The sequence below is a fragment of the Heterocephalus glaber genome, unplaced genomic scaffold (genome assembly GCF_053883595.1).
Source record: "Heterocephalus glaber isolate CG9 unplaced genomic scaffold, H.glaber_assembly_v1.0 deba00001608, whole genome shotgun sequence".
Taxonomy (NCBI): domain Eukaryota; kingdom Metazoa; phylum Chordata; class Mammalia; order Rodentia; family Bathyergidae; genus Heterocephalus; species Heterocephalus glaber.
Genome location: NW_028258379.1, coordinates 30233919 through 30256422, shown reverse-complemented (window position 1 = coordinate 30256422; position 22504 = coordinate 30233919). Strand labels below are relative to the sequence as shown.

At 53.3% G+C, this 22504-nt stretch overlaps 1 protein-coding gene across 5 annotated transcripts in view; it reads left to right on the top strand.

The window, feature by feature from the left end:
• Ccdc88c (coiled-coil and HOOK domain protein 88C) overlaps positions 1 to 22504 on the top strand; it is a 121200-nt gene that overhangs the window by 78914 nt on the left and 19782 nt on the right. For all 5 annotated transcript variants that reach the window (XM_004837063.3, XM_013066828.3, XM_087195479.1 and 2 more), the window contains 12 exons: positions 120 to 264; positions 3099 to 3283; positions 5915 to 6052; positions 7066 to 8136; positions 8943 to 9070; positions 9786 to 9927; positions 10811 to 10999; positions 12172 to 12333; positions 13314 to 13591; positions 16436 to 16579; positions 18452 to 18638; positions 21980 to 22125. In XM_004837063.3, coding sequence (XP_004837120.1) covers positions 120 to 264; positions 3099 to 3283; positions 5915 to 6052; positions 7066 to 8136; positions 8943 to 9070; positions 9786 to 9927; positions 10811 to 10999; positions 12172 to 12333; positions 13314 to 13591; positions 16436 to 16579; positions 18452 to 18638; positions 21980 to 22125 — 2915 coding nt within the window. The remainder of the gene's footprint in view (positions 1 to 119; positions 265 to 3098; positions 3284 to 5914; positions 6053 to 7065; positions 8137 to 8942; positions 9071 to 9785; positions 9928 to 10810; positions 11000 to 12171; positions 12334 to 13313; positions 13592 to 16435; positions 16580 to 18451; positions 18639 to 21979; positions 22126 to 22504) is intronic.

Sequence of the window (22504 nt, the reverse complement as noted above, 5' to 3'; positions counted from 1 at the left end):
CTACATGTCTGGAAGTGAGCAGACACCTGCCGCCCCTTCATCCTCAGTGGCTGACAGTGGATGCCTGGGGCTGGGGCCCGACCAGGGCCTGGCCTCATTCCTTCCCTCTCCTGCCCTAGGACCGAGACACAGATAAGAAGCGAATAGAGGAGCTGCTGGAAGAAAACATGGTCCTGGAGATTGCCCAGAAGCAGAGCATGAATGAGTCGGCCCACCTGGGTTGGGAGCTGGAGCAGCTGTCTAAGAATGCAGAGCTTTCAGATGGTAGGTAGAGCCTGGTGCCCAGAGCCAGCCGGACCTCAACTGTGTCCTCCTCCAGAGAGCTGAGGCTTGGCACGGAATCCTCATGGTGGCCCATCCATTCACCTCAAGCAAATATAATTTCCTTCAAGAGCCATTAGGAACTGTTTCATTACAGTCATCCCCCTGGAGAGCTCCAGGGGTCTGGCAGCCTGGATGTCAGGACGCAAAATACAAATTAAGTGTTGCCAGGCTGCTCGGGTTCCCATGTGGCCACTCAAGAGCTTCCAGATCACAGCACGCTGACACCCAGGGGACATCTTAAGCCTGTCTGGATGTTTGAAAGCCCTGGATGGCAGGACAGTCCCCAGTGGTCGCTAATCCCAGCTATAAATGTACCCTGGACATTACTTCCTTAGCTCATTTGCATAATTGGGCAAGATGGATGCAGCCTGTCCTCTGTCTCCAGGGTGAGGATGTTCAGTGGAGACCTGCCCCGCCTTGTCGTCCAGGGCTCACACTGCTGCCCTCTGCTGGCCCCCCAGATGAGGTGGCAGTCATGGGGAGGAGGGGGGTGTGAAGGGGCGGGCTGGCAGCACCAGAGCAGGAAGCTTCAGCGCCAGGCAAACAATGAGCTGGTTCCTGTGTTCAAAAATAGCACCCGCTGGCCGTTCCTGTGCACCTGATAGTTCACGTAGCCTTTCACAGAGTATGGGGGTGCTTTTGGCTTGTTCTGGTGGTGGCTTTTTAAAATCCTAGTAAGCCTCCCTAAGAATAATAGGTTATTAAAAGCAGCTGAATATTTATTCACTCCTGTCCATTCCAAACTTAGACTCAGTTGGTTATTATGAGCTGTTACTATGAGCAGTGAGTTCTGTCAGTGCTTTGGGCCCTGTGCCCTGTGACAGAGCCTGGGAGCACCCCAGGGTGGGAGCTGCAGACTCCCTGCCTCTAATGTCCAAGTCCACTGGGAGGAACTGCTGCCTCTTGGTGGCGTAGAGAGGTGTTGCTCCTGCCTCTGTCTCATGGCCAGTATTTCTGTTAGGCTCTAAGACTAGAGTGGCATGGAAGACCTCATGAATGGACTCTTTCAGGATAGTTTGCGAGCCCTTCATGGTCAATAATTATGACTTCTTCTTAGTGATAGTGATAATGTTGGCTTGAATGACACACTACAAGCAAAGCCTGAAGATTTGTTCTTTTACTTTTTTAAAAGTACTTATTTCTTATTTCCTAAAGAGACTATATCTGGCTGTGTTGCCCAGGTTGGCCCTAAACATCTGGGCTCAAGCCTCTTGAGTACCTGGGACTGTAGGCGTGCGCCACTGTGCCTCGCTCCATGTGTTTTGTAGACTTTTTTTCCCTGGTGCTGGGCATTGAACCCAAGACCTCTTGCATGCTAAACACACACTGTACTACTGAGCTACACCCCAGCCCCCTGAATATGCTTTTGAGTGTATGTTGTGACTTCTCCATCGAAGACTTGGATTCAAAGTCTTGCCTCCTCTATTTGGTAAGTGGCTGACCGAGCGGCAAGTACGTAACCTCTTCGAACTTAAGTTCCCTGTATGCAGAATGAGGGCAGTGTACCTGCTCTGTGGGGTACAGAGTGACAGCTTGGGAAGATGAAGAGATGGAGGGTGGTGCTGGTTGGGGAACACGTGAGCATCCCCAAGCCCACGCAGCTGCACACTTAAACATACGGTAAATCTTATGTATATCTCACACCAGTAAAAAAAGTCCTTTTTCCCCACAAATGCCACGGAGGTACTGTCCAGGCGACCAGAGATTCTGAGTTAGCTGAGGTTTGTTTTAGGTTGGTGTATTAGGTTAGATTGGGGCTTTTGGGGGTAGCATAATCAGGAGGAAGCCCCGGATGTCCTCATCTGTGTGCATATGGGACACCCGATCTCCTCCACTACCACCTTACCTGTTGTTCCTTCCCACCCGCATTGTTGGCATTGGTAGAGAATGGGATCTTGAAGGGAGACGCAGACGCTGATAGTCCTTGCGCTCACCCAGGGTGTCTGAGCACACACACTACATTTGCATATGGGTGGGTTTGCTGTGAAAGCCCCAGCCGCTGCTCCTCACAGCCTGGAAGGTGATGACTGAGGAGCAGGTGTGTGTGCGGGGTGGAGACCGCCGTGTTAGCAGCTAAGGCTCAGCTCCTGGTGGGTGGAGCAGCCTTGAGCCCTCCTGCAGAGGCCTTTCATACCCACCATTTTCTTCCCCAAGAGCCCCAGCTCACCTGCTGCGGTCCTGTCTCGGGACTGTGTTCCCTTTCTGCTTGCAGTTGAGCTACTCAAAACCAGAGTAGACAGTCTGCCTCTTTTAAATATTTAGCTTATACTTTTATTCCACTTGGAATTTTTAAAGCCATTTGCATAGACTTTCAGTTTTCTTCAGTATAACTTATAAAATCATAAGAAGAAGTCTGTGCCAAGGTTCTCACCCAGGCTGGCAAGCACTGGGCAGCATAGCTTTCCACCCCCTGCAGCAGAACCACTGCTCACTAACTGTGCCTTCCCTGCTGAGCAGTTCTAATGCCTGCTGCTTTTGCAGTGGGCACAGAAAACATTGCCTGTTAGCCTTCTCTGTTGCCCCCTGCAGTCCTTGAGTAGGCCACCAGGTTAACAACCTGGTAAACAAATGGTCCCTGCAGGTTACATGGTCTTCAGCTTATGCATTGGCTCCTGCCCTGAAACCTGCTCTCTCCTTGAGCCCAGTTAAGCTAGCCGAGAGGTGGGAGTGGAGGAGCCAGAAGTGGGTACCAGACTGAGTTCAAGGTTTGGGGCTCTGGGAAGAGTGGAAGTGGAGGCTCCAGAGCACGGTCTCTGACCTACTTTGTGCTTCAGCCTCCAGGAAGTCATTTGTGTTTGAGCTGAATGAATGTGCCTCCAGCCGCATCCTGAAGCTGGAGAAGGAGAACCAGAGCCTCCAGAGCACCATCCAGGGCCTGCGAGATGCATCCTTGGCGCTGGAGGAGAGCAGCCTCAAATGTGGGGAGCTGGAGAAGGAGAACCATCAGCTCAGCAAGAAGGTGAGCTTGCTGGGCCAGCACTGAGCCCGGGGCTTATCCTTCTGGGGTGGAGGCTCTCTCACTCAGGTTCCAGCCCAGGCAGAAGGCAGGAACACTCTTGTTGACAGCCCCCTTGCAGGACTGGTACCTTTGATGTCTGAGTGTCTCACTTGCTCCTGAGACCCACAGTGTCATTTGTTGAGGCTACAGGGGCAGTGGGAGGACCATCAGCTGCATGGTGGGAGACGCAAGTTGCAAGGGTGCTGCCTGCTGGTTCTTCACCTCTCAGTGGGGCTTGGCACATGCGCCGTCCTACTGTGAGAGGGACCCTCATGGGACTCCCCAGCTGCACTGCTCCCTCATGTCCCCTTGAAGCACTATGCATCTTCACCTATGGCATTTTCGCCGATGTGTGGCTTGTCCTGACTTTGTAGGACAAGAGAAGATAGCCCATCTCGTGCCAGGTCTTTTGATTTGGAGCAGCAAGGGAGAGGTGATAGATGTACTGGCTTCCTGGGCCAAGCACAGGAAGTGTCTTCATAAATGGCAGTCCAGTCTTAGCCAGGATGAAAAAGAGCTGACCTTCAGGAAGATGTGCCTCCCACCCTGTGGGACCTTGACATCTGCTGCCGGAAAGCCTGCCATGTCAGCTTGCTGGCCTAGGCACAGTATGGGTCACCTTCCTGCAGGTCCCAAGGGTAGTACCAGCTTCACTTGTCCCCAGCAGCCCCTTCTCTGTACAAACAGGAATGGCCAGCGTGTGCTCCCACCCTGTGTGACTCCTGCCCGTCTCCCAGGTCCTGGCCACCTGCTTCCCCTCTGGGTCAGTTTCCTGGGCTGATACCAGACCTGTCCTGCTGTGGTCCATGTCTTAGCACAGGGAGCATCCCGGGCAGGAAAGGGAGAGACCCTGTGCCCAGGTGAGAGCCGTTACATGTCTGGTGCTGGGAGCCCCCTTCTCTGCTGCTTTGCTGCCCTGGGCCTGGCTAGGGGCTGCCCAGCTGACAAGAGGGGCTGTTGTCTTATTCTCTGCACATGTCTCACTGTTCTTTGACCTCATCTAGTGTGCCTGACACATAGTGGATGCTCACTGTGTTTGGCTGATGAACACTGCAACACCAGCAGATCATAGTCAGTCCCAAGACCTTGGGGCAGTTCAGTCCACCCTGACTTTCCTAGCTTCAACTTCAACCATCCTCTCCCTTCCTTGGGGCGGGTCTCGGCCTCCCACTGGCATTTCTCAGTCAGTGAGCGGGCCCTGAACGTGCTGCCTGGGCCAGCCCAACTCTCCCTGTCAGCCCTGTGTAGCTGGCCTGCAGGCTTGCATAAGCCTGAGATGTCCATGGAAACCATGGTTCCTCAGGGTGGACACCCTGCCTGTATCTCGAGGCACCTCCATAAGTCCTAGAGAAGCTGCCTCCCTCCCTCGTCACTGTAACTTCATACTAATCACTGGGTGAAGCACATTTACCTTGGCATCTCCAGATTGGGCTGGGGGCTTGGTTCCCTGGCAGCATGATGCATATGCACCCACACACACACACACACACACACTGGTGGACCCCATGGCCTGCTTCCACCATGGAGGTTGAGATTGAATAGCCCCTGAGGCAGGAAGGCTGGGCGGCTACTTACCAAAGAGAGGAGCCCCAGAGCTGCATCTGACAAGGGTGCTGAGAGCCCCCGAGAATTTGTACACCTGGCTGTGCAAGGCTCAGCCCCGGGTGTTCATGGGGATCACCTGGGCATACCACATCCCACCCCTGAGGAAGTTTGAGATTTTTCCAAGCTTTCCAGGTGACCCCTGGTCATGACGCCGTGAGTGTCATTTTAGAACAGTGTTCCCCAACCAGCAGCACCAGTTCCACTAAAGCCATGTAAGACGCAGCTCCTCAGGCCCCACTCCACACCCACCGAGTTAGAAGTGATCTCGAGGGCGGGGTCAGGTACCACGCAGCGCCCCTGCTCTGCTCTAGGTGCCGTGATTGAAAGGATGGATGTGCTGGCCTCGGTGGTGAGCCAGAAACTTGCTGTGGCCACATATTGATGGTGGCGGTGGGCTTTGACCCCTCGCTTCTCTGAGGCCAGCATCAGAGCCTGTCCCCAGTGCCTGTTCTTCATGCTGAGAGCGTAGTGTTGGAGGACAGAAGCTGCACCTTCACGGCCTCCTGGAGTCTCAGCTGCACTGCAAAGTGTGAGGAGCTGGGCACCTGTGGGTTCCAGCATAAGAGCCTGGTGTTGGGGTGACCGGGAGGCTGCCCCAGCCAGGTGATATGCAGTGGCCTGGAGCAGAGGCAGCTGGGGTGTGGAGTGGGTGGAAAGGGTGACAAAATAGGGACTTTCTCTGAGCAGCTGAACGCTGTCACCCCCCAAGGCAGGATGGAGGGTAGGAGAATGGGTGAGCATGAAGTCCCTGCAGGGCCTCTAGCAAGGCACATGACAATCTGGTGCCCAATGATCTTGCTCTCATCCCCACACACAAAGTGCAGGTCATGGCCTGTGAGGGAGTCACTGCAGAACAAGGCCGGAACCTCTTCCTCGAGCAAAGGCCCGTTCCAGTTATCTATGGGCTGAGAGGTTTGGGCTGTGTCTTAAAATGTAGCCCACTTGCTAAGACTGACTTTGGCACTGGGCTGGGTTTTTTGACTGCAGATTGAAAAGTTACAGACCCAGCTGGAGAGAGAGAAGCAGAGCAGCCAAGACCTGGAGACCCTCAGTGAGGAGCTGATCCGGGAGAAGGAACAGCTGCAGAGTGACATGGAGGCCCTGAAGGCCAACAAGGCCAGGCAGGTAGGCCCTGCCGCCGCCTCTCACCTCTCCTGGGATGCTTGCTTCTGAGAAGGGAGCTGAGGGTGACGGACTTTCCTAACAGCGCTCACAGGTCCGTGGGTGTCAGTGCCCAACTCAACAGCAGCATCAACCAGCCCTTCTTGCCCAGGGAAGTGGGCAGGGTCTGAAGGCCGGCTTGACGCTGCTAACTTGGATTTGAGGGAAGGGGACTGGCGCTCCTGGCCTGTCGTTTTTGGAGGCAGCGAGGCTGCTAAACGTTCTACAGCCGTAGGACAGGCTGGCCCCGCTGCTCTTGTGCAGTGCCTCAGCTGAGACCTTGGGAAACCTGCCTCACCCTACACTACATTCAGGTAGGCTGCCCAGGGCTGGTGCAGTGGCTCAGAGACGTCATCAGGACCAGGCCTCTTCTGCTGCCCTTGTGGCCTTAGCAGTGGCTGCTGAACATGTGCAGGTCAGGCAGGAGAAGGTGGAGGGTGAAAAGGCACAGGAACACCCTCCCCGGGGCCAGCTAGATGATGCATTAGCCAGAGGCTGGGCAGCAAACTGTCAGGTAACAGACATGATCTCGGGCATGTGTGACCGAGAGAACAGACAGTGTGCAGAGCGGGAGAATACTAGGTGCCATCACACACAGGTTCTAACCTTGAAGGATGAGAAGGAGCCAGGGAGGCTAAAGGCTTGAGAGAAAGAAGCTTGGAGTGATGAGTGGGCCTCAGAGGGGCTGCAGAGGTGAGGTGGGCCTGGTCACTGGGCTCCCACTGGCCATGACCAAAAGGACCGAGGGAAATGGCTGAAACTTTTGAGAGAGAGAGGTTGCTTATGTTTAAAGCCTTCTTTGGCTGCCCTGAGTGTATGTTGACGTGAGCTGTCTCAGCACTTGCTGCTGTGCCCCTCATCCAGGTCTGTGTCAGGCCTCAGGATTGTTGGGATGGTTTAGCCGCACAGTGTAAGCCCAGATCCCTGGCCTCAGTTCACATGGCAGCCCAGGTCCTGCCCGTTGTGTTTTCCTGTAGATCAAGGATCTGGAGCAGGAGAAGGACTACCTGCACCGAACTGTGTGGTCGCTGCAGGAGAGGTCGCAGGCCAGCAGCGAGGCCCGAGGGAGGGACATTGAGAAGGAGAACAGGGCCCTCCACCAGGCGGTGACAGAGGCTGGCAGCAAACTGAGCCAGCTTGAGTTGGATAAGAAGCAACTGCACAGGGACTTGGAGCAGGCCAAGGAAAAGGGGGAGCAGGCGGATGCATTGGAGAAGGAGCTGCGCCGGCTAGAGAAGGAGAATGAGCAGCTGGCCAGGAAGGTGACCTCCCTGAAGATGGTCACTGAGAAGGTCGAGGCCCTGGAGCATGAAAGCCGGGGCCTGGAGCTGGAGAACCGGACTCTGAAGAAGTCCCTGGACACCCTACAGAACGTGTCAGTGCAGCTCGAGGGCCTGGAGCGAGACAACAAGCAGCTGGACCAGGAGAACCTGGAGCTGCGGAAGATGGTGGAGACCATGCGCTTCACCAGCGCCAAAATGGCACAGATAGAGAGGGAGAACCAGCAGCTGGAGCTCGAGAAGGAGGAGCTGCGGAAGAACGTGGACCTGCTGAAGGCGCTGAGCAAGAAGTCGGAGCGCCTGGAGCTCAGCTACCAGAGCGTGAGCGCCGAGAACCTCCGGCTGCAGCAGAGCTTAGAGACCAGCAGCCACAAATCGGAGACCCTAGAGCAGGAGCTGAGCGAGCTGGAGACCGAACACCAGGCACTGCGGCGAGACTTGGAGGCCCTTCGGCTCACCAATAAGCAGCTGGAGAGGGCTGAGAAGGACAGAAAGGCTCTGGAGCAGGAGGTGGCCCAGTTGGAGAAGGACAAGAAGCTGCTGGAGAAGGAGGCCAAGCGTCTGTGGCAGCAGGTGGAGCTGAAGGAGGCCGTCTTGGACGACAGCACCGCCAAGCTGTCAGCGGCCGAGAAGGAGAGCCGCGTGCTGGACAAGGAGCTGGCCCGCTGCCGGGATGCAGCCAGCAAGCTGAAGGAGCTGGAGAAGGACAACAGGGACCTCACCAAGCAGGTCACCATGCACACAAGGACGCTGACCACCCTGAGAGAGGTGAGCCGGGTGCAGCAGGGGGCAGGAGGGCCTGTTTCTGGGGTGCATGGTTCTAGAACACAAGGGGGACTTTGCGTGTCCTCCCTAAGTGTATCCCTCATTCTAATATCCAAAAGTCTAGAAAGCCCAGTGGAAATCACATAGTATGATCTTACCACTCGGAGGTAATTAAACCTCATGGTTTGGCTCATTACATCATTTCCTCTGTGCACGTGCATATAGATGCTCCTCGACTTAAGGTGGGCTATGTCCTGATAAACCCACTGTGGGGTGAAAATATCGTAAGTGGAAAATGCATTTAATACACCTACTGCCTGTGATTTGGTAGGAAGGATAAATAGCACACAAGTGACTGGCTCCAGGCAGGAACGGAGGCTTCCTTCCTTCAGAGAGCTGCAGAGATAGGTGGAAGCAAAGGGGATCAGAGGATGTGAATCCCTGAGTGAATTCAGCATCTGTATTCTGAAAAGTACACTAGAATCAGGGCTTAAGATAAAATCTTCCTCTCTGCTTTTTTCTGCTTCATATTGTCTGCAATGAGCATTCAGTTACTTGTTACTCATGAAGGCAGCCATATCATCAGAAATCCAACCCAGTACTCAGGTCTGGTTAGGCCTGGAAAAGTGTGTCATTTCCTTTCTTCTGGCAGGATAACCTTGCCTGGGGTTGACCATCCAGTCACCCGCCCAGGCAGCCAGGACTCAGACACACATGGCTCAGAGATGACTGCGTGAGGAGCCCCCAGCCTGGCCTCTCTGCTCTGACTGCTGGGTTCCAACTTCACGCTCCTATCTCCTGTGTTGCAGGACCTGGTGCTGGAGAAGTTGAAGAGCCAGCAGCTGACTGGTGAGCTGGACAGACTGGGCCAGGAGCTGGAGAAGGTTGGGCTCAGCAAGGAGCTGCTGCTGCAGGACGAAAACAGCCACGGTGACACGTGAGGATGGTCCCCTGTACGGTAGCACGTCCCTCTGCTGCTGGGTCCTAGCCCTTGTGCTCTCAACCTGAGGCCTTTGTTTACTGAAGTCACCATCGTGTGACTCCTGTGTCCTTTGAAGACTAGATCTTATCCCTGGCAGCTCTTGGGGGGAATGGAGGGAGATTCTTTTGTCCAATAAGAAAGGTATTTTTGGTGGTGCTGGGGACTAAATCTAGGGCCTCCTGCCTGCAAGTGCTCTATTGCTGAGCCACATCCTCAGCCCAATCAGTTCTTTTGTAATTTGACTATTCCAACCATGCTTTCTTAAATGATCACACTGTGTAAGAAAATCCAGTATCTTGGACTTCGGGATTTGTAACTGAGACCCACATGCCTGCTAATGCTGTTTGGTGTGGTGGAATGGCTGTGGACTTGCCATGTACCTTGCACTGTGACCTTGGACAAATTGCTTAAGCATTAAGTTTCCCCATCTGTAAAATGGCCATGATAACCCCTCCTTGAAACAGTGACTCTGAAGGCTAGCGGTGTGTCTCCTGGGAGGGGTCACAGGTATGTGTCTGCTCAGGGGTCCCAGGAAGGGTTCTGGTCTGTGAGTGTGACCCTAGGTGGTACAGGCAGCAGCCTCCTGGGAGGAGGAGTGTTCACCAGTGAGCACCCGGGTGTGGGGCTGAAGAAGAGGTAAATGATAATATTGTATCTTTGTGTTTTTCAGAAAATACAAGATTTTGGAAGGCAGAAATGAGTCAACATTAAGAACAGCACTGACCATGAAAGAAGAAAAGATTATGTTCTTGGAAGCCCAGGTGGAAGAGAAAGTAGGCCTGAACCAGCAGTTACAGAGTGAGCTCCAGATGGTGAGAGCGGCATGTGAGAGCCCAGCCTGCCCCGCCAGCCAGGCTCTGCCTCCCCTTCCTGCCCCTTCCTGGGTAGCCAAGGGTGTCCCGGACACCTTTGTCCTGAGGCTGGTGGGGTGAGCCACAGGTTTAGAGCACGCTGGCAGGACAGGGGCAGGGCCTGTGGGGGGCCAGGGACAGCGGCTCTGAGCAGCTTTGCATCTTCCAGGCAGGAAGCCGGGATGCACCATGAGAGCTCCGTGCGAAAGTGAGCACCCGGCCCCAGCAGAGGCTGGCAGAGTCTCCCGGGCGTGCTCAGACGGGGCAGGGGTTCGTGAGGACACCCACATGCCTGCTTCCAGGCACAGGTTCTCCACACACATAGACATGCTCTCCGCATGTATGTGTATATGCCCCACACATCCACATATGCTCTCTATGCAGTCTCCACATGTGTAAGTACACATTGCACGCACACAGTGCTCTCCCACCCCTCTGTGAGAACATGGGCCCTGTTTCTCAGCTGTGGGGTAGAATTGAAATGTGGAACAAAGCGATTCCGGCACTAGCAGGGCTCCGTGAGGTTAAGATACTCTGGTTCCCCAGCCTCCCTTCTGTTCGTGGGCAGTGAAGGCTCATGAGAGTGAGAAGCCCTGCCGCAGTCATGGGGCTGAGGAGGGACTGAGGCAGGTGTGGGCTCTGGGCCTCTGCCCTTCCCGCCGTCTCTGGACAGAAGAGAGAAACATGGGAGACTGAGATTGGGTGCCCTTCCCCACCAGAGCAAAGAATGGCACCTGGCCTGTTTGTGCCGCACATGGCATTGGTGCAGAGCTGCCGTCCGTCCTCAAGCAGGGCTCTGGGTGATGCTCCATCCCCTCAGTTGGCTCCATCCCTGAACATGCAGGTGAAGGATGAGCGGGACCGGCTCAGGCAGACCCAGGAAGAAGCAACGCATGTGCAGAACTCGTTCAAGTGCCCTCTGGGCACATCAGTCCCCAGTCCCCAGGAAAAGGAAGCCTGGGGACCTGGCCACAAGGAAGCCACCATGGAGCTGCTCCGTGTGAAGGACCGGGCCATTGAGCTGGAGCGGAATGTGAGTGCCCTGGCCCTAGTTGCACAGAGAGCGCGAATATCCTGTTCATGGTCCCACTGACCGTGTGTAATTACTATAGAGAACACAGGATGTCAGAGTCCATGGAGGCCTTTTGGAGCTGGCCGGACACTTCTTGAGTTGGCTTGGCAGCTCCTATGGGTACCTTTCACTTGCTGTCCCTTTAGTTTCTAGCATAAGAGGCACGTTCAGCCTCTGCTGGGGTGAATCTCCCCTGCTTGCCTTGGCAGGACTTGCCTGTGGCTTATTTGCCAGCCTCTTCCTGCAGTGTTGTGTTTTTCAGGGCTGCGTCCCAGAGCTATGTTTCACAGCCTTCACCTGTGTCAGTGAATAGAACTTTATTGGAACATAGCCATGCCCTTGGTTTATGCATTGTCTGGGCACCTTTCTCACTGCAATGGCAGCACTTGGTGGTGGAGATCAAGATGATGTGGGGGGCAAACCCGAAAGTATTTACCATCTGGCCCTTTATAGAAATTTGCCAGTCATCGCTTCTTGACCTTTTGGCTAAGATCAAGTGTAGAAATTAGCCAGTGTGTCTCAATTCCTTTAGTTGTGATTGCCAGTGACTTTATATAGTCCATAATGATGATTTTCATTATTTGACAGATAAGAAAACTGAGGCAGAGTATATGATTCTCCCAAAGTCCTGTGCTAGTAAGAGGTAGCACAAGAATGCAGCCTCTCTCCCATTTCCTGGTCCCCAGCCCAGTTGGTGGCATGATTGACGTGCTCTTTATTAGTCCCACATAATGTGCAAACCCTCTTCCACCTGCTGTCTCCCCAGAGTAGGAAGAGCTGCGGCCAAGGTCAGCAGGAGGTGGATCCAACTCACAAAAAAGCATTCTTAGGTGCTCCGCAGAGAGCAAAAGGAAGCATGGAAGAGAACAAGGCAGAAGCGGCTCTAACTCCAGTGTGCCTGGCCCCCCCATCACTTGGGGTGCCCTGCAATATGAATCCCCCTTGATGTGTGGTCTCTTTCTCAAAAATCCTGTTGATTGTCCTTATCAAAGAGGGAAGCTGTTGCTTTCTGTACCTGGTGGACACATTTTGGCCCCCGACCACACTTGAGGGTTTGTTGCAGCCCAGGTACCTGTGGCCACTTGGCGCTTGCCTTGTCTTGTTTGACTGATGCACGCTTCCCCGTCCCTTAGAACGCAGCTCTGCAGGCCGAGAAGCAGCTGCTGAAGGAGCAGCTGCAGCACCTGGAGACGCAGAACATGGCCTTCAGTAGTCAGATCCTGACGCTGCAGAAGCAGAGTGCCTTCCTGCAGGAACACACCACCATGCTGCAGACCCAGACCGCCAAGTTGCAGGTACCAGACAGCCGGCTCTGGGCTTGCAGAGGAGCGAGCAGTAGGATGAAGCACGAGGGGGTGAAGGGTGTGACCTGTTAATAAGCTCCCTGTAGACATGGTCTTTGAAGGTGATGGTGAGCCACCGCTTAAAAGTGAGCCACTTTGAGTGATTGAGCCTGTGGCTTCGTGGGCTGAAGTCTTCATTTCTCCGCTTTTATATTCCTGCCCACGTTTCCCAAAGTCTGTTCCTTCAGAGGTATAGGAATGACGTAGAAAAGGTCCGGAGGGCAAATAAGTTTGGTTAAACAATTGACCAGGTTTCCATAGTGCAGAACCTGGCAGAACCTTTGTTGAGCCAGTGTGCATTTTCAACTGCAAGAGGGAATTAGGCTGGGAAGACGCCCCTAACTGTTGGGAGCAGCCCACGGAACCAACCAGTCCTCTGGGCTGCTGAGGATGCTGGTTTTATTTATGGTTATAGGTGGTGGGAAAAATTAATGGTCATTCATTAGTGCTGTGTCTGAGGAAACGTATGGAGCAGGGACGATAAATAGGAAACTCTTTGGTGAAGAGGTTGGGATTTGTTCTGTGAAAACAAGAAAATAAGATATGGGTTTGTCAGGGTGGTTCTGGCTCCTGTTCAATTCTCTAATGATTTTGAACTATGTTGGATGCAGTATTCTATAAACATCACTTATATAAGTTAGATTGGTTGATCGTGTTGTTGAGATAGTCTGTATCCTTACAGATTTTTTTGTTTACTTGTAGAAAATTGGTTTTTAAAAATAGTCCACAAGGAAGTTACCCATGGGCAGGCCTTAACTTCTGGAGAGGGCTCAGGATGACTGCTCCAGCTGTAGTCCACTGTGCTGCGAGGTCCCCCTCCCAGAGCAGGTCCTTAAATTCAGGTAGAGCCACCCTTCCGGGCCTGGCCCACCTTGCCGAGGTCCCTGAGCATTAGTGTCTGACCCGCAGTCTGGGACTCTGCTCTCTTGCAGGTGGAGAATTCCACGCTGAGTTCCCAGAGTGCTTCGCTGGCCGCACAGTACACACTGCTGCAGAGCCAACACACAGCCAAGGAGACAGAGCACGAGGGCCTGCAGAGGCAGCAGGAGCAGTTGGCGGCCGCCTACGAGGCCTTGCTCCAGGACCACGAGCACCTGAGCTCACTGCATGAGCACCAGTCCTCAGAGTACGAGGCCCTCATCCGCCAGCACAGCTGCCTGAAGACACTGCACCGGAACCTGGATCTGGAGCACAAGGAGCTCAGAGAGAGGTGCAGCCTTGGTCTCAGGGGTGGGAACTGGGGACCGTGGGAGCAGGGGCGAGGTCTGGTGGGGGCACAGGTCAGTGCTGTGCGTGAGTCCTCAGGCTCTTCTGGGACTGGGCTTTCTCCCGGCCCATAGTCCGCCTCTATCCCTCTCCCTGCATTTCCTCTTGGCTGGCTGCTTCCCATTGTCAGGGCAATGGGAAGGAAATAAAATGTCACCTCGAGCAATTTTAAGTTTGTGCAGCTGGACACCGAGTGGCAGGGTGGGGGTTGCCCAAGGAAAGAAAAGATGCTGCAGCTGCTCCCAGCTCTGGGAGCCTGGAGAGCACCAGAAGTCCTGTTCTAAGGATTCTCTCCTTCCTGCCCTTTCCTCTCCCAGCCTGTGACCCGGAGGGAGTCACCTATAGCTCCCAGTGTTCAGGGACCCAGCCTGACTCTGCTGGCCTGTTCTTTCATAGAAGCGTCTGGCTGGCTGGTTTGCCTTAAAAACAGCAACAACAACAAAACTCCTTTAATTATGGAAACTTCTGAATGCATAGAAAATAAGCAGAATTGTATCGTGAATCCCCAGTCATCCATCTTCCTCGTTTAGCCACATAACGCCAGTTCTGCCTTCATCATCCCTCGCCATCCCCAGAGTCTTAGGGGGGAGGTAAAATTCGCATATAGTGAAATACTCAGGCCTTAACTTTGCACTCTTGACCTTCCTGAGTCTGGGTTTGGTGTCACCAAGTCAGCTACCATCCCCTGAGCTCCTGCTCCGTGCATGTTCCTGGTGGTGCCAGGTCCCTGGGCAGGTGCAGCAAGATGTAGAACGGGTGGGACAAATTGCCCTCCTGAGGCTTCTGGAGATTCCATATAAACTGAATACAGAGGGTAAGAGGCGGAAGCTCCTTCAAAGAGAGGCCAGATTACCCACTTCCCATGCTTGCGACAGGCCCCATACATTGGCAGCAGTTCCCTTGAGTCACCCTCAACAGGACGTCTAGGTACATGTTGGTTCTTTCAGGTGGTAGCAGCTGATGTGCAGGGGGCTTCAACCATAGGGACCTGTGAATGTCTTTGAGCCAGAAAAGCCTTGTGTGGGCATTGGTGATGCTTGTGGGCACACAGGTAGTGACAGCATTGGTTGGATGTGTCCTCTTTGCCTCCTCTCCCTTTATCCACCCCATCTCCTTTCAGGGCTGCCGAGGCCTCAGCCCCTGTAAGATTCTGTTCCTCCCACCAAAGGGTGCATCTTCCACTTCTTAACACCTTCGTCTTCGCCTCCTGTACTTGGGTGACGTTTATTGAACATCTGTGTGTTGGCTAATAAAGCAGGACAGGCAGTATTCACACAGCTCCTGAGTTAAGCACGAGACACCTGGGCACGTGTCTCAGTCCTTGAGCCCATGGCGAGTACACTGTGATAGCATCTTCTTGTGTTCTCAGCATCTGTCAGAGGGAAGGCTTTTGCAGGTGGCTTTGGGACTGGCCCGGAAGTAGAGTTCTCGTCATTTCCCTGTGGTTGCTTGCTCGGGCAGCATCTTCTGGTTGCTGCAAATGCCTTGCTGGTTGCACAGTGGCTGCAGGTCTCGGGTATAGGGACCTGCCACACAGGGCTGATGGCTGTGTAGTCTTTCCTCTGGCACTGAAATCGGACAGGCTCACTTCTCATTCCTCTATTTACTGTATGTTGTGCTGGGGATTAGGGTGAACAGGACTGCTAAAGTCTGCCATGCAGTTGGGTAGTTACTAATAGTTTAAATCATGCTTTTCTAAGTCATCACAAGAAAGGAGCAGGAATTGGGGAACCTTAGTGGTCAGCCCAGGGCCCTTATCTGTCAGACTTGGACGAGAAAGGTCCTGCTCTAAAAACCAGGCAGAGCCTCAAATCTCAGCTCTGTGCCTGGGGCAGCCTCTGCCCCATGGCTAAAGGCCTCGCAAATATTTGTCTGTGAGCAGGTTTCCTTGTTGGATTCCCACATCTGGCTCTAGGGAGGCAGTACAGGCACAGCTGGTGCAGGGCAGGCTGTAGAGGTGTGGAGCCCAGCTAGAAGCCCCTGGAGCCTTGCATGTTCTCTGCGAGACTGTCTGTGAGGGCCACTCCGGAGTTTGCCTGCGCAGAGACAGTTGTGTGCCTCAGACCTGGGGGAGATGGGGTCCACTGGGAGCACAGAAGATTCCGGGCAGTGGGAGGGAAGGAGGGCCTGGGAGTCTCAGAGACTCCAGCCTTGTGCTCTGCTGCCCCCCACCGGTCGCTGTGCAGCCTGCAAGGGTTGAGTGCACAGAGAATTGAGGCAGGATGGGAGGGGAGAAAAAGGGTGAGGGCTGTGACTGGGGGTAGCTCAGGAGAGGCGGCCCCTGCAGCCCTCAGCAGGCCTAGACCCCAGGAGGGCCAAGCTAGGAACTAGCAGACCTGAGCTCCCAAGGGAGCGGGAGGGTGGTGAGGAGGGCTTAGCTATTACACACAGTGGGCTCAGCTATTACACACAGTGGATTTTGTGGTCTCCTTTAGATCTGTTTGTGCTTAGTGAACCACCTAGCAACTTATTTATAATTCCCAAAAGTGGACGTAGAGTTCAGTGCAGCCTTCCTCTTGGGTGAGGAGCAGCCTTGACAGAGAAGGGACCACAGGGATACATTGGGTGGGAGGAAGAAGATTTTGGGCTCAGGGCTGGGTGCCGGCTCAGCCCCTTGGCAGCCCTTGTTCACCTCTCTGCTGTCCTGGCCTCTCCACCTGTGCCCTGCCCCATCCCCTTCCTTCTGCAGAGAAATCCCTCCATCCCAGAGGCCTCGTCAGTCTTCCAGGCTCTGAGTTACCTGCACAAGGGCCCATCCCAAACACCCAGCAGTGTCTCCCTCCGACAGGCACGGCGACATGCTGAAGCACAGGGAGGAGTTGGACCAGCTGGAGAAGGTCCTGACTGCCGAGCGGGAGGCGCTGCAGCAGGAGCAGAGGACGCACGCTGTCACTACGGATGAGAACCGGAGGCTACGGGCAGAGCTGGACAGGTGAGCACCAGCACTGCCGCGCGATTGCCCCAGCGTTCTGTCCACCACAGAAAGTCTGTGGTTCCCTGGTCTCCGTGTGTCTGTATGAAGCCTATCTTGTTAACAGTGGCTAGGGGAGGGAGCGGAGGGTAGCTCCAGCTGGCTGCTGGGTGGAAGGACTTGGGCGGCTGTGGGAATATCTCGTGTTTCTCTTGGTGAAAAGCTTGGTGTTTCTCACCTCCCCATGTGATAATGGCTGTGTCCGGTACAGATGTCTCCATCATCAACCTTCAGCCTACAACACTGTCATGAAGGAGGTGCCACTGACCCTTCTTATCCACAGATTCTGAATTTGTGAATTTTCCTGCTTGCTAGCTTTTATATGTAGCACCGGAATGAATACCTGTGGGGCTTTTGTGGACATACAGAGTCCACAAAATATCTGAGGCACCAGACATCCCTGTTCCCAGCTGAGGGGCTTCTTGTTTCAACGCTCCTACTGCAAACAAAAGTCCCTGTCAAAACCTGCTTGGTGCCATGTTTTTGTGTTTTGTGCTTTGGGCCTTGATCTCCCTGTTTAAAATGGCCCCAGCCATAGTGCTGAAGTGTCACCTACTGTCCCTGAGTGTGAAAGGCTGTAATGTCCCCTGGACAAAATGTGTGTGCTAGATAAGCTTTGCCCAGGCAGAGCTAGAGTGCTGTCAGCTGTGAGTACATTACATAAGGTGCCTTTAAACAGAAACCTACTAAAACAAGAGTGCCGTAACCAGAAGCTCTCGGGAGCCTAATCCTGTGTTTTCCCTCGGAGCAGTGGTGCGGTGTTCACTAATTCACTGTTTGCCAGGGTTTTATAGAACAGAACTAATGCACATATTAAGAGTAGACTGTACTGTACCCCCCCCCCACAAGGAAACAGACTTGGGGAGATCAAGTAACATGTTCAAGGTTAGTGCCTCTGGTTAAGGGCAGAGTCAGGGTGAATCCAGGTCTTAGCTCCTTCTAGAGTCCTGGAGACCGTATAAAGTTCTGCTTCCTCTACATCCCTGGGGTAGCATACTGGGGTTACACACTCAGGTGCCTGCTGTGACCAGGTAGGGAAAGCACAGGGGTGAAACAGCACCAGCAGCGGACCGCAGACTGTGTGCTGGGGAGTCCACACCGGTGAGAAGGGCCACTGCAAGTCAACAGCAGTGGGGCCTGGGGCCTCTGGTCACTTCTCTGGTTCATGTTCTCAGGGAAGCTGAATGTCCAGGTGTTGATGTGAAATGTCCACATTTTTAAATGTTGACAACTCATTTTTTAAAGATTGTGTACATCAAACAAGACACATGTGTCCAAATTGAGTGTATGAGCCCCCGGTGATTTGAGCTCTCTGATTGTCTTCTGAGAACCCCCCCTGGCTAATAATTATGATAATGGTCATTTTTGATTTACATAATACCCTGCCATCTTATCCTGTTGATCTTAGGAGTTGAAAGTAGGTGTGTGAAACTGGGAAGAGGGTTAGGCATAGGCATCAACTTCTGGCTCAGTGTTTGTTGGTTTGTTTGTTTTTATACAGCAGAATCTCTTTTCCCAAGTATGCTGAGATGCTAAAATCTTAATATAGAAGGGCTAGGATACCAGAAATGTATGATTGAGGCTGGGGTCTGAGCCCGCCTGATCAGTTTCCCTCCAGCCCCAGTGTGGTGGCAACAGAGGGTTCCCTAATAGAACCCCAAAGAACACAGTTTGGAAACCAGCAGTTTCATGTCACTCTCTCATTTTACACATAGAGAAGCCTGAGGCCCAGAGAGGTTGTGGCTTTCTCTGAGGATGCACATCCTGGCACAGGGCCAGTCCCTCTTTGGAACATGCTGCAGCCCTTTTGCCTTGTGGCTCTCTGCTCCATAGGGTCAATTTCCTGCATCAGCAGCTGAAGGGGGAATGTGAAGAGCTGCATGCCCACACCAAGGAGCTGAAAACCTCACTGAACACGTCGCAGCTGGAGCTGAACCGCTGGCAGGCCCGCTTCGATGAGCTGAAGGAGCAGCACCAGACCATGGACATCTCGCTGACCAAGCTGGACAACCACTGCGAGGTGAGGCCCCAGTAGCGTGCGGGGTGACAGCAGGGCCTCACAAGAGTTTTGCTCCAGGAGACTGTGTGGGTGGCCCAGGGCCTTGGAAGTGGGTCGGATGCTGCTTTGGTAAGAATATCAGATGCTGCCTATGTGACTTTGCCCAGAGGGCAGCGGTGGGGATGGAGACAGTGTTTCTATCTGTCCCCTACCTGTGTCCATCCTGTGTTTCCAGATCTCTTTATTTCTATAGCCACTCTCTTCTAGAAATGGCCAGATTTGTCCCATCTTGGGGTTTGGCTGACAAGCTTAGGGTCCTGGGGCAGTAAGGATGAAACTGATTCAAGGTCGCTGGCTTCCAGAGCTGTCCTTTCTGGTGCAGCAGGTGGGAGTGGCTATCGTAGGCAGCAGAGCCCCATCTCTGGAAGGGATCTTAGATGGACCGAGGTGCACAGAGGCAGGCTGGGAAGATGGGTCCCAGGCCTGCCCCAGGACAGCCCCAGGGTCAGCGTGTGATCTCGGGGCTAGGCCTACGCAGCGGCCTTGCCTTTGACCCTGTGCTAGCGCTGGGAGACATCACAGTGAAGGAAAGCAAAGCCCAGGGACTGTGCCGTTACCCGGCAGGGCATTAAGATTCTGATTTTTAATTTTTGATTTTATCAGTACATGTTTGCAGTACACAGTGATTACATTCATTGTGGGGAATCAGTACATATGTATAACACATCTCAATTCTTTTTTTTTCCCCCTTCCCTTCTACTCCTTTAAAAAATTTTTTTTGGCCAGCAGTCCTCATCAAGTTAGTTGTAAATACAGATTGACAGCCAGACTGACAGGCCAAAAAAAGTATAAAACACATAAGACATTACACTAAATTGAGGTACACTTAGGTACATTGTTCAAGGTGGATAGCAATAACTTTTTTTCTCTTTTTCCTATTTTCTGTCTTTTATGTTGTACTTTATTCTTTTCTTTTTTTTTTTTTTTTGGTACAGGGATCAAACTCGGGTCCTTGGGCATATAAGGCAGGTGCTGGATCCACTGAGCTAAATCCCTGGCCCTTGTACTTTATTCTTATATTGGGTTTCTCATAAAAGAGAAACCGTGCAATATTTAACCTTGTGTGTCTGATTTGCTTCGCTTAACATTATAGTCTCAAGGTACATCCATTTTCCTACAGATGATTCAAAGGTTATCCTTCTTTATAGCAGAGTAGTACTCCACTGTGTATTAAAAAACTTTTTTTTCTTTTTTTTTGGTACTGGGAATGGGACTCAGGTCCTTGCCCTTTCGAGGCAGGCAGTGGAACCGCTGAGCTAAATCTCCGGCCCAAAAAACACATTTTCTTTATCCATTCATCTCCTGATAAACATCTAGGCTGCAGTTATGAATTGTCCTGCTGTACACACAGTGCAGGGTGTTTGAGGAGACCGTGTCAGGCTGTGCAGGAAGCCGCATAGAAAGGGTTGCGTTTGCGTCGGAGTGGAAGAACTGGCGAGGTGTGGCATGGGTATATTTCATGGAAAAGGCTGGCTCGTGAGGTGGGACTGGGGGCCATGTGAGAGCCTGCCTGACTGGGTCAGTTCAGGTCATGAGAGGGAAGTGGGTGAGGGGCAGAGCCAGGAAGGCGGATTGTGGGGAGGTCAGTGAAAACCCCAGGTCTAGCATGAACTGGTCCCAAACAGGCCTCAGGTGGGAGCTGCGTTTGCCACAGCTCGGACAGGCTCTTGCCCTGGCTGGCAGGAAGCCACCATCCCGTGTGTCCTCACGCATGTGTTTTTTCTCTCTCTGTATCCCTGGTGTCTCTGCCTGGGTCCAGATTTCCTCTTCTCCAAGGACACCTGTCTTGTCGGATTGTCCATCCCCGCCTTCATGGCCAGCCTCATCTTCATCTCCTCTTTTAGAGGCCCCAGCTCCAAATACAGTCACATTCTGAGTGACTCGGGGTGAGGGCTTCCACAGCTCAGGCTTGCACAGAGGGATCGCCTCCCTGCACCTCTCCTGAGCTGCCCACGCGTCCCTAAGTCACGTTGGTTTGTTGGCAGAGCCTAATGGGCAGACAAGCAGCTATCGTGTCATCACTGGGACGGCCCCACCTGGCCCCAGGATTGGGAACTCAGCCATAACAAGGGCCCAATGGCACAAGGTCCCCGGGACTGCAGCTACGCCGGGTGGGTCTTTGCAGGGTCCAACCCAGTCTCCAGGAAGGGCGGTTCCTGTGTTGTCCAAATGGTGTTGCAGCAATGCTCTGGAAATATTTTTAGTGAAAGAAGTCGTCGGTCGTGGCCTCCCCTCCTTTTCCCTTCCAGCTCTGCTCGTCGTGTACCCCTAAACTGTAGCCATGTTCTAGGCTCTCCGTGGAGAAGCGGAGTTGTAATGGCCAATGGGATGAAGAGGCCAGGGCAGCTCCTGCGTTCCCCCTGGGATGCACTGGGCCTCTTGCTGTGTGCGTGTCTGTCGTCTCACTCGATCCTCACAGAGACCCGGGAGCTGGAGTCTCCGTCCTTGTCCCTTGTGTTGGTGAACTAGACCCAGTCTCTGCTGCCACTGGCCAAGTCCTGCCTATCACCTGTTTTTATACAGACCACAAAATAAGAATGGTTCTTAACAGTTTTTAATGGGGAGAAAAATTGAGCAATAATATTTTGTGGTGAGTAAAAATCATAGGGAATTTAAACATCAGCATCTAGAAGTAAAGTTTTGTTGACTCAGAATAAGGCTTGTGCATTCTCATGGTGCCAATAGCTGCCTTTCTGCCACCAAGGCAGAGCTGAGTAGTGAGCTGTGACAGACACTGGATGGCTTGGAAAGCCTAGAACTGACACTTTTGCCCTCTGAGTAGAATAGGTGTGCCACTTCTCTTAACGCAAAGCTGTCCAGTTGGAATAGAATGCATGCTGGGTGTGCAATATAACATTTTCTTGTAGCTATGTTTAAAAAATCTTTATAAAATGAATTTTTTTTTATGGGGGAGTCTTCCCACATTGCTCAGGCCAGCCTTGACCACCTGCCTCAGCCTTCCACGTAGCTCTTCTCATGTACAGGCAGGCACATGCCGCCACTCCGGGTGAAATTTCCTGTTCTGTCTTTCCCGTGTTGAACCTCCAGCCTCTGCTGCGCGTCTCAAGTTGAGTGCGTGTCAGCTTGGACCGCTGCGCGCTCAGTGCCTGGCCACCTCAGTCAGGCGGTGCCCTGGTAGAGGGCACGGGCCAGGCTGTGGGCTCTCTGGAGCCTTGCAGGTGTCCACAAGTGTGGGCGGTTCGGAGATGACCCATTGTGCGCACTTGACCTTTACTTCTTTGGCAAGCTAGGTGGGAGCATGGGGTCACGTGGTGCCTGAGCCGTCTGGGTCTGTGTTTCAGCTGCTCTCCCGCCTAAAGGGGAACTTGGAGGAGGAGAACCATCACCTCCTGAGCCAGATCCAGCTGCTGAGCCAGCAGAACCAGATGCTCCTAGAACAGAACCTGGAGAACAAGGAGCAGTACCATGAGGAGCAGAAGCAGTACATGTAAGGGGTGGGGTGGGCGGGCCTGGACTGCTGTCCCCACCCCCAGGGCAGGCCAGCCAGCAGCTCGTGAGGTCCTGGCTTCCCCTGCCCGGCTTGTGACAGTCAGATCCACTGGGGTCCCGAGGGCAGGGGCAGATGGTGTGACCAACATAGATTTCCCTGCCGTGGTCTAAGTTGCTGGAGTGGTAGTGGTTAGCTTTTGTGGGCTTTGTCCAAGACACTGTTCATCACCAGAAGCTTCGTTGGCCATTGACGTTCACTTCTAGAAGTGATGCCAGCACCGAAAAGTGATACATCTCCCAGGGAGACTTTGGAACTGTGGGGAATAGGCTTGCTGTGTCCTGTTTTCCTCCCTTGCCCGGCAGGCGGTTAGGAAGTG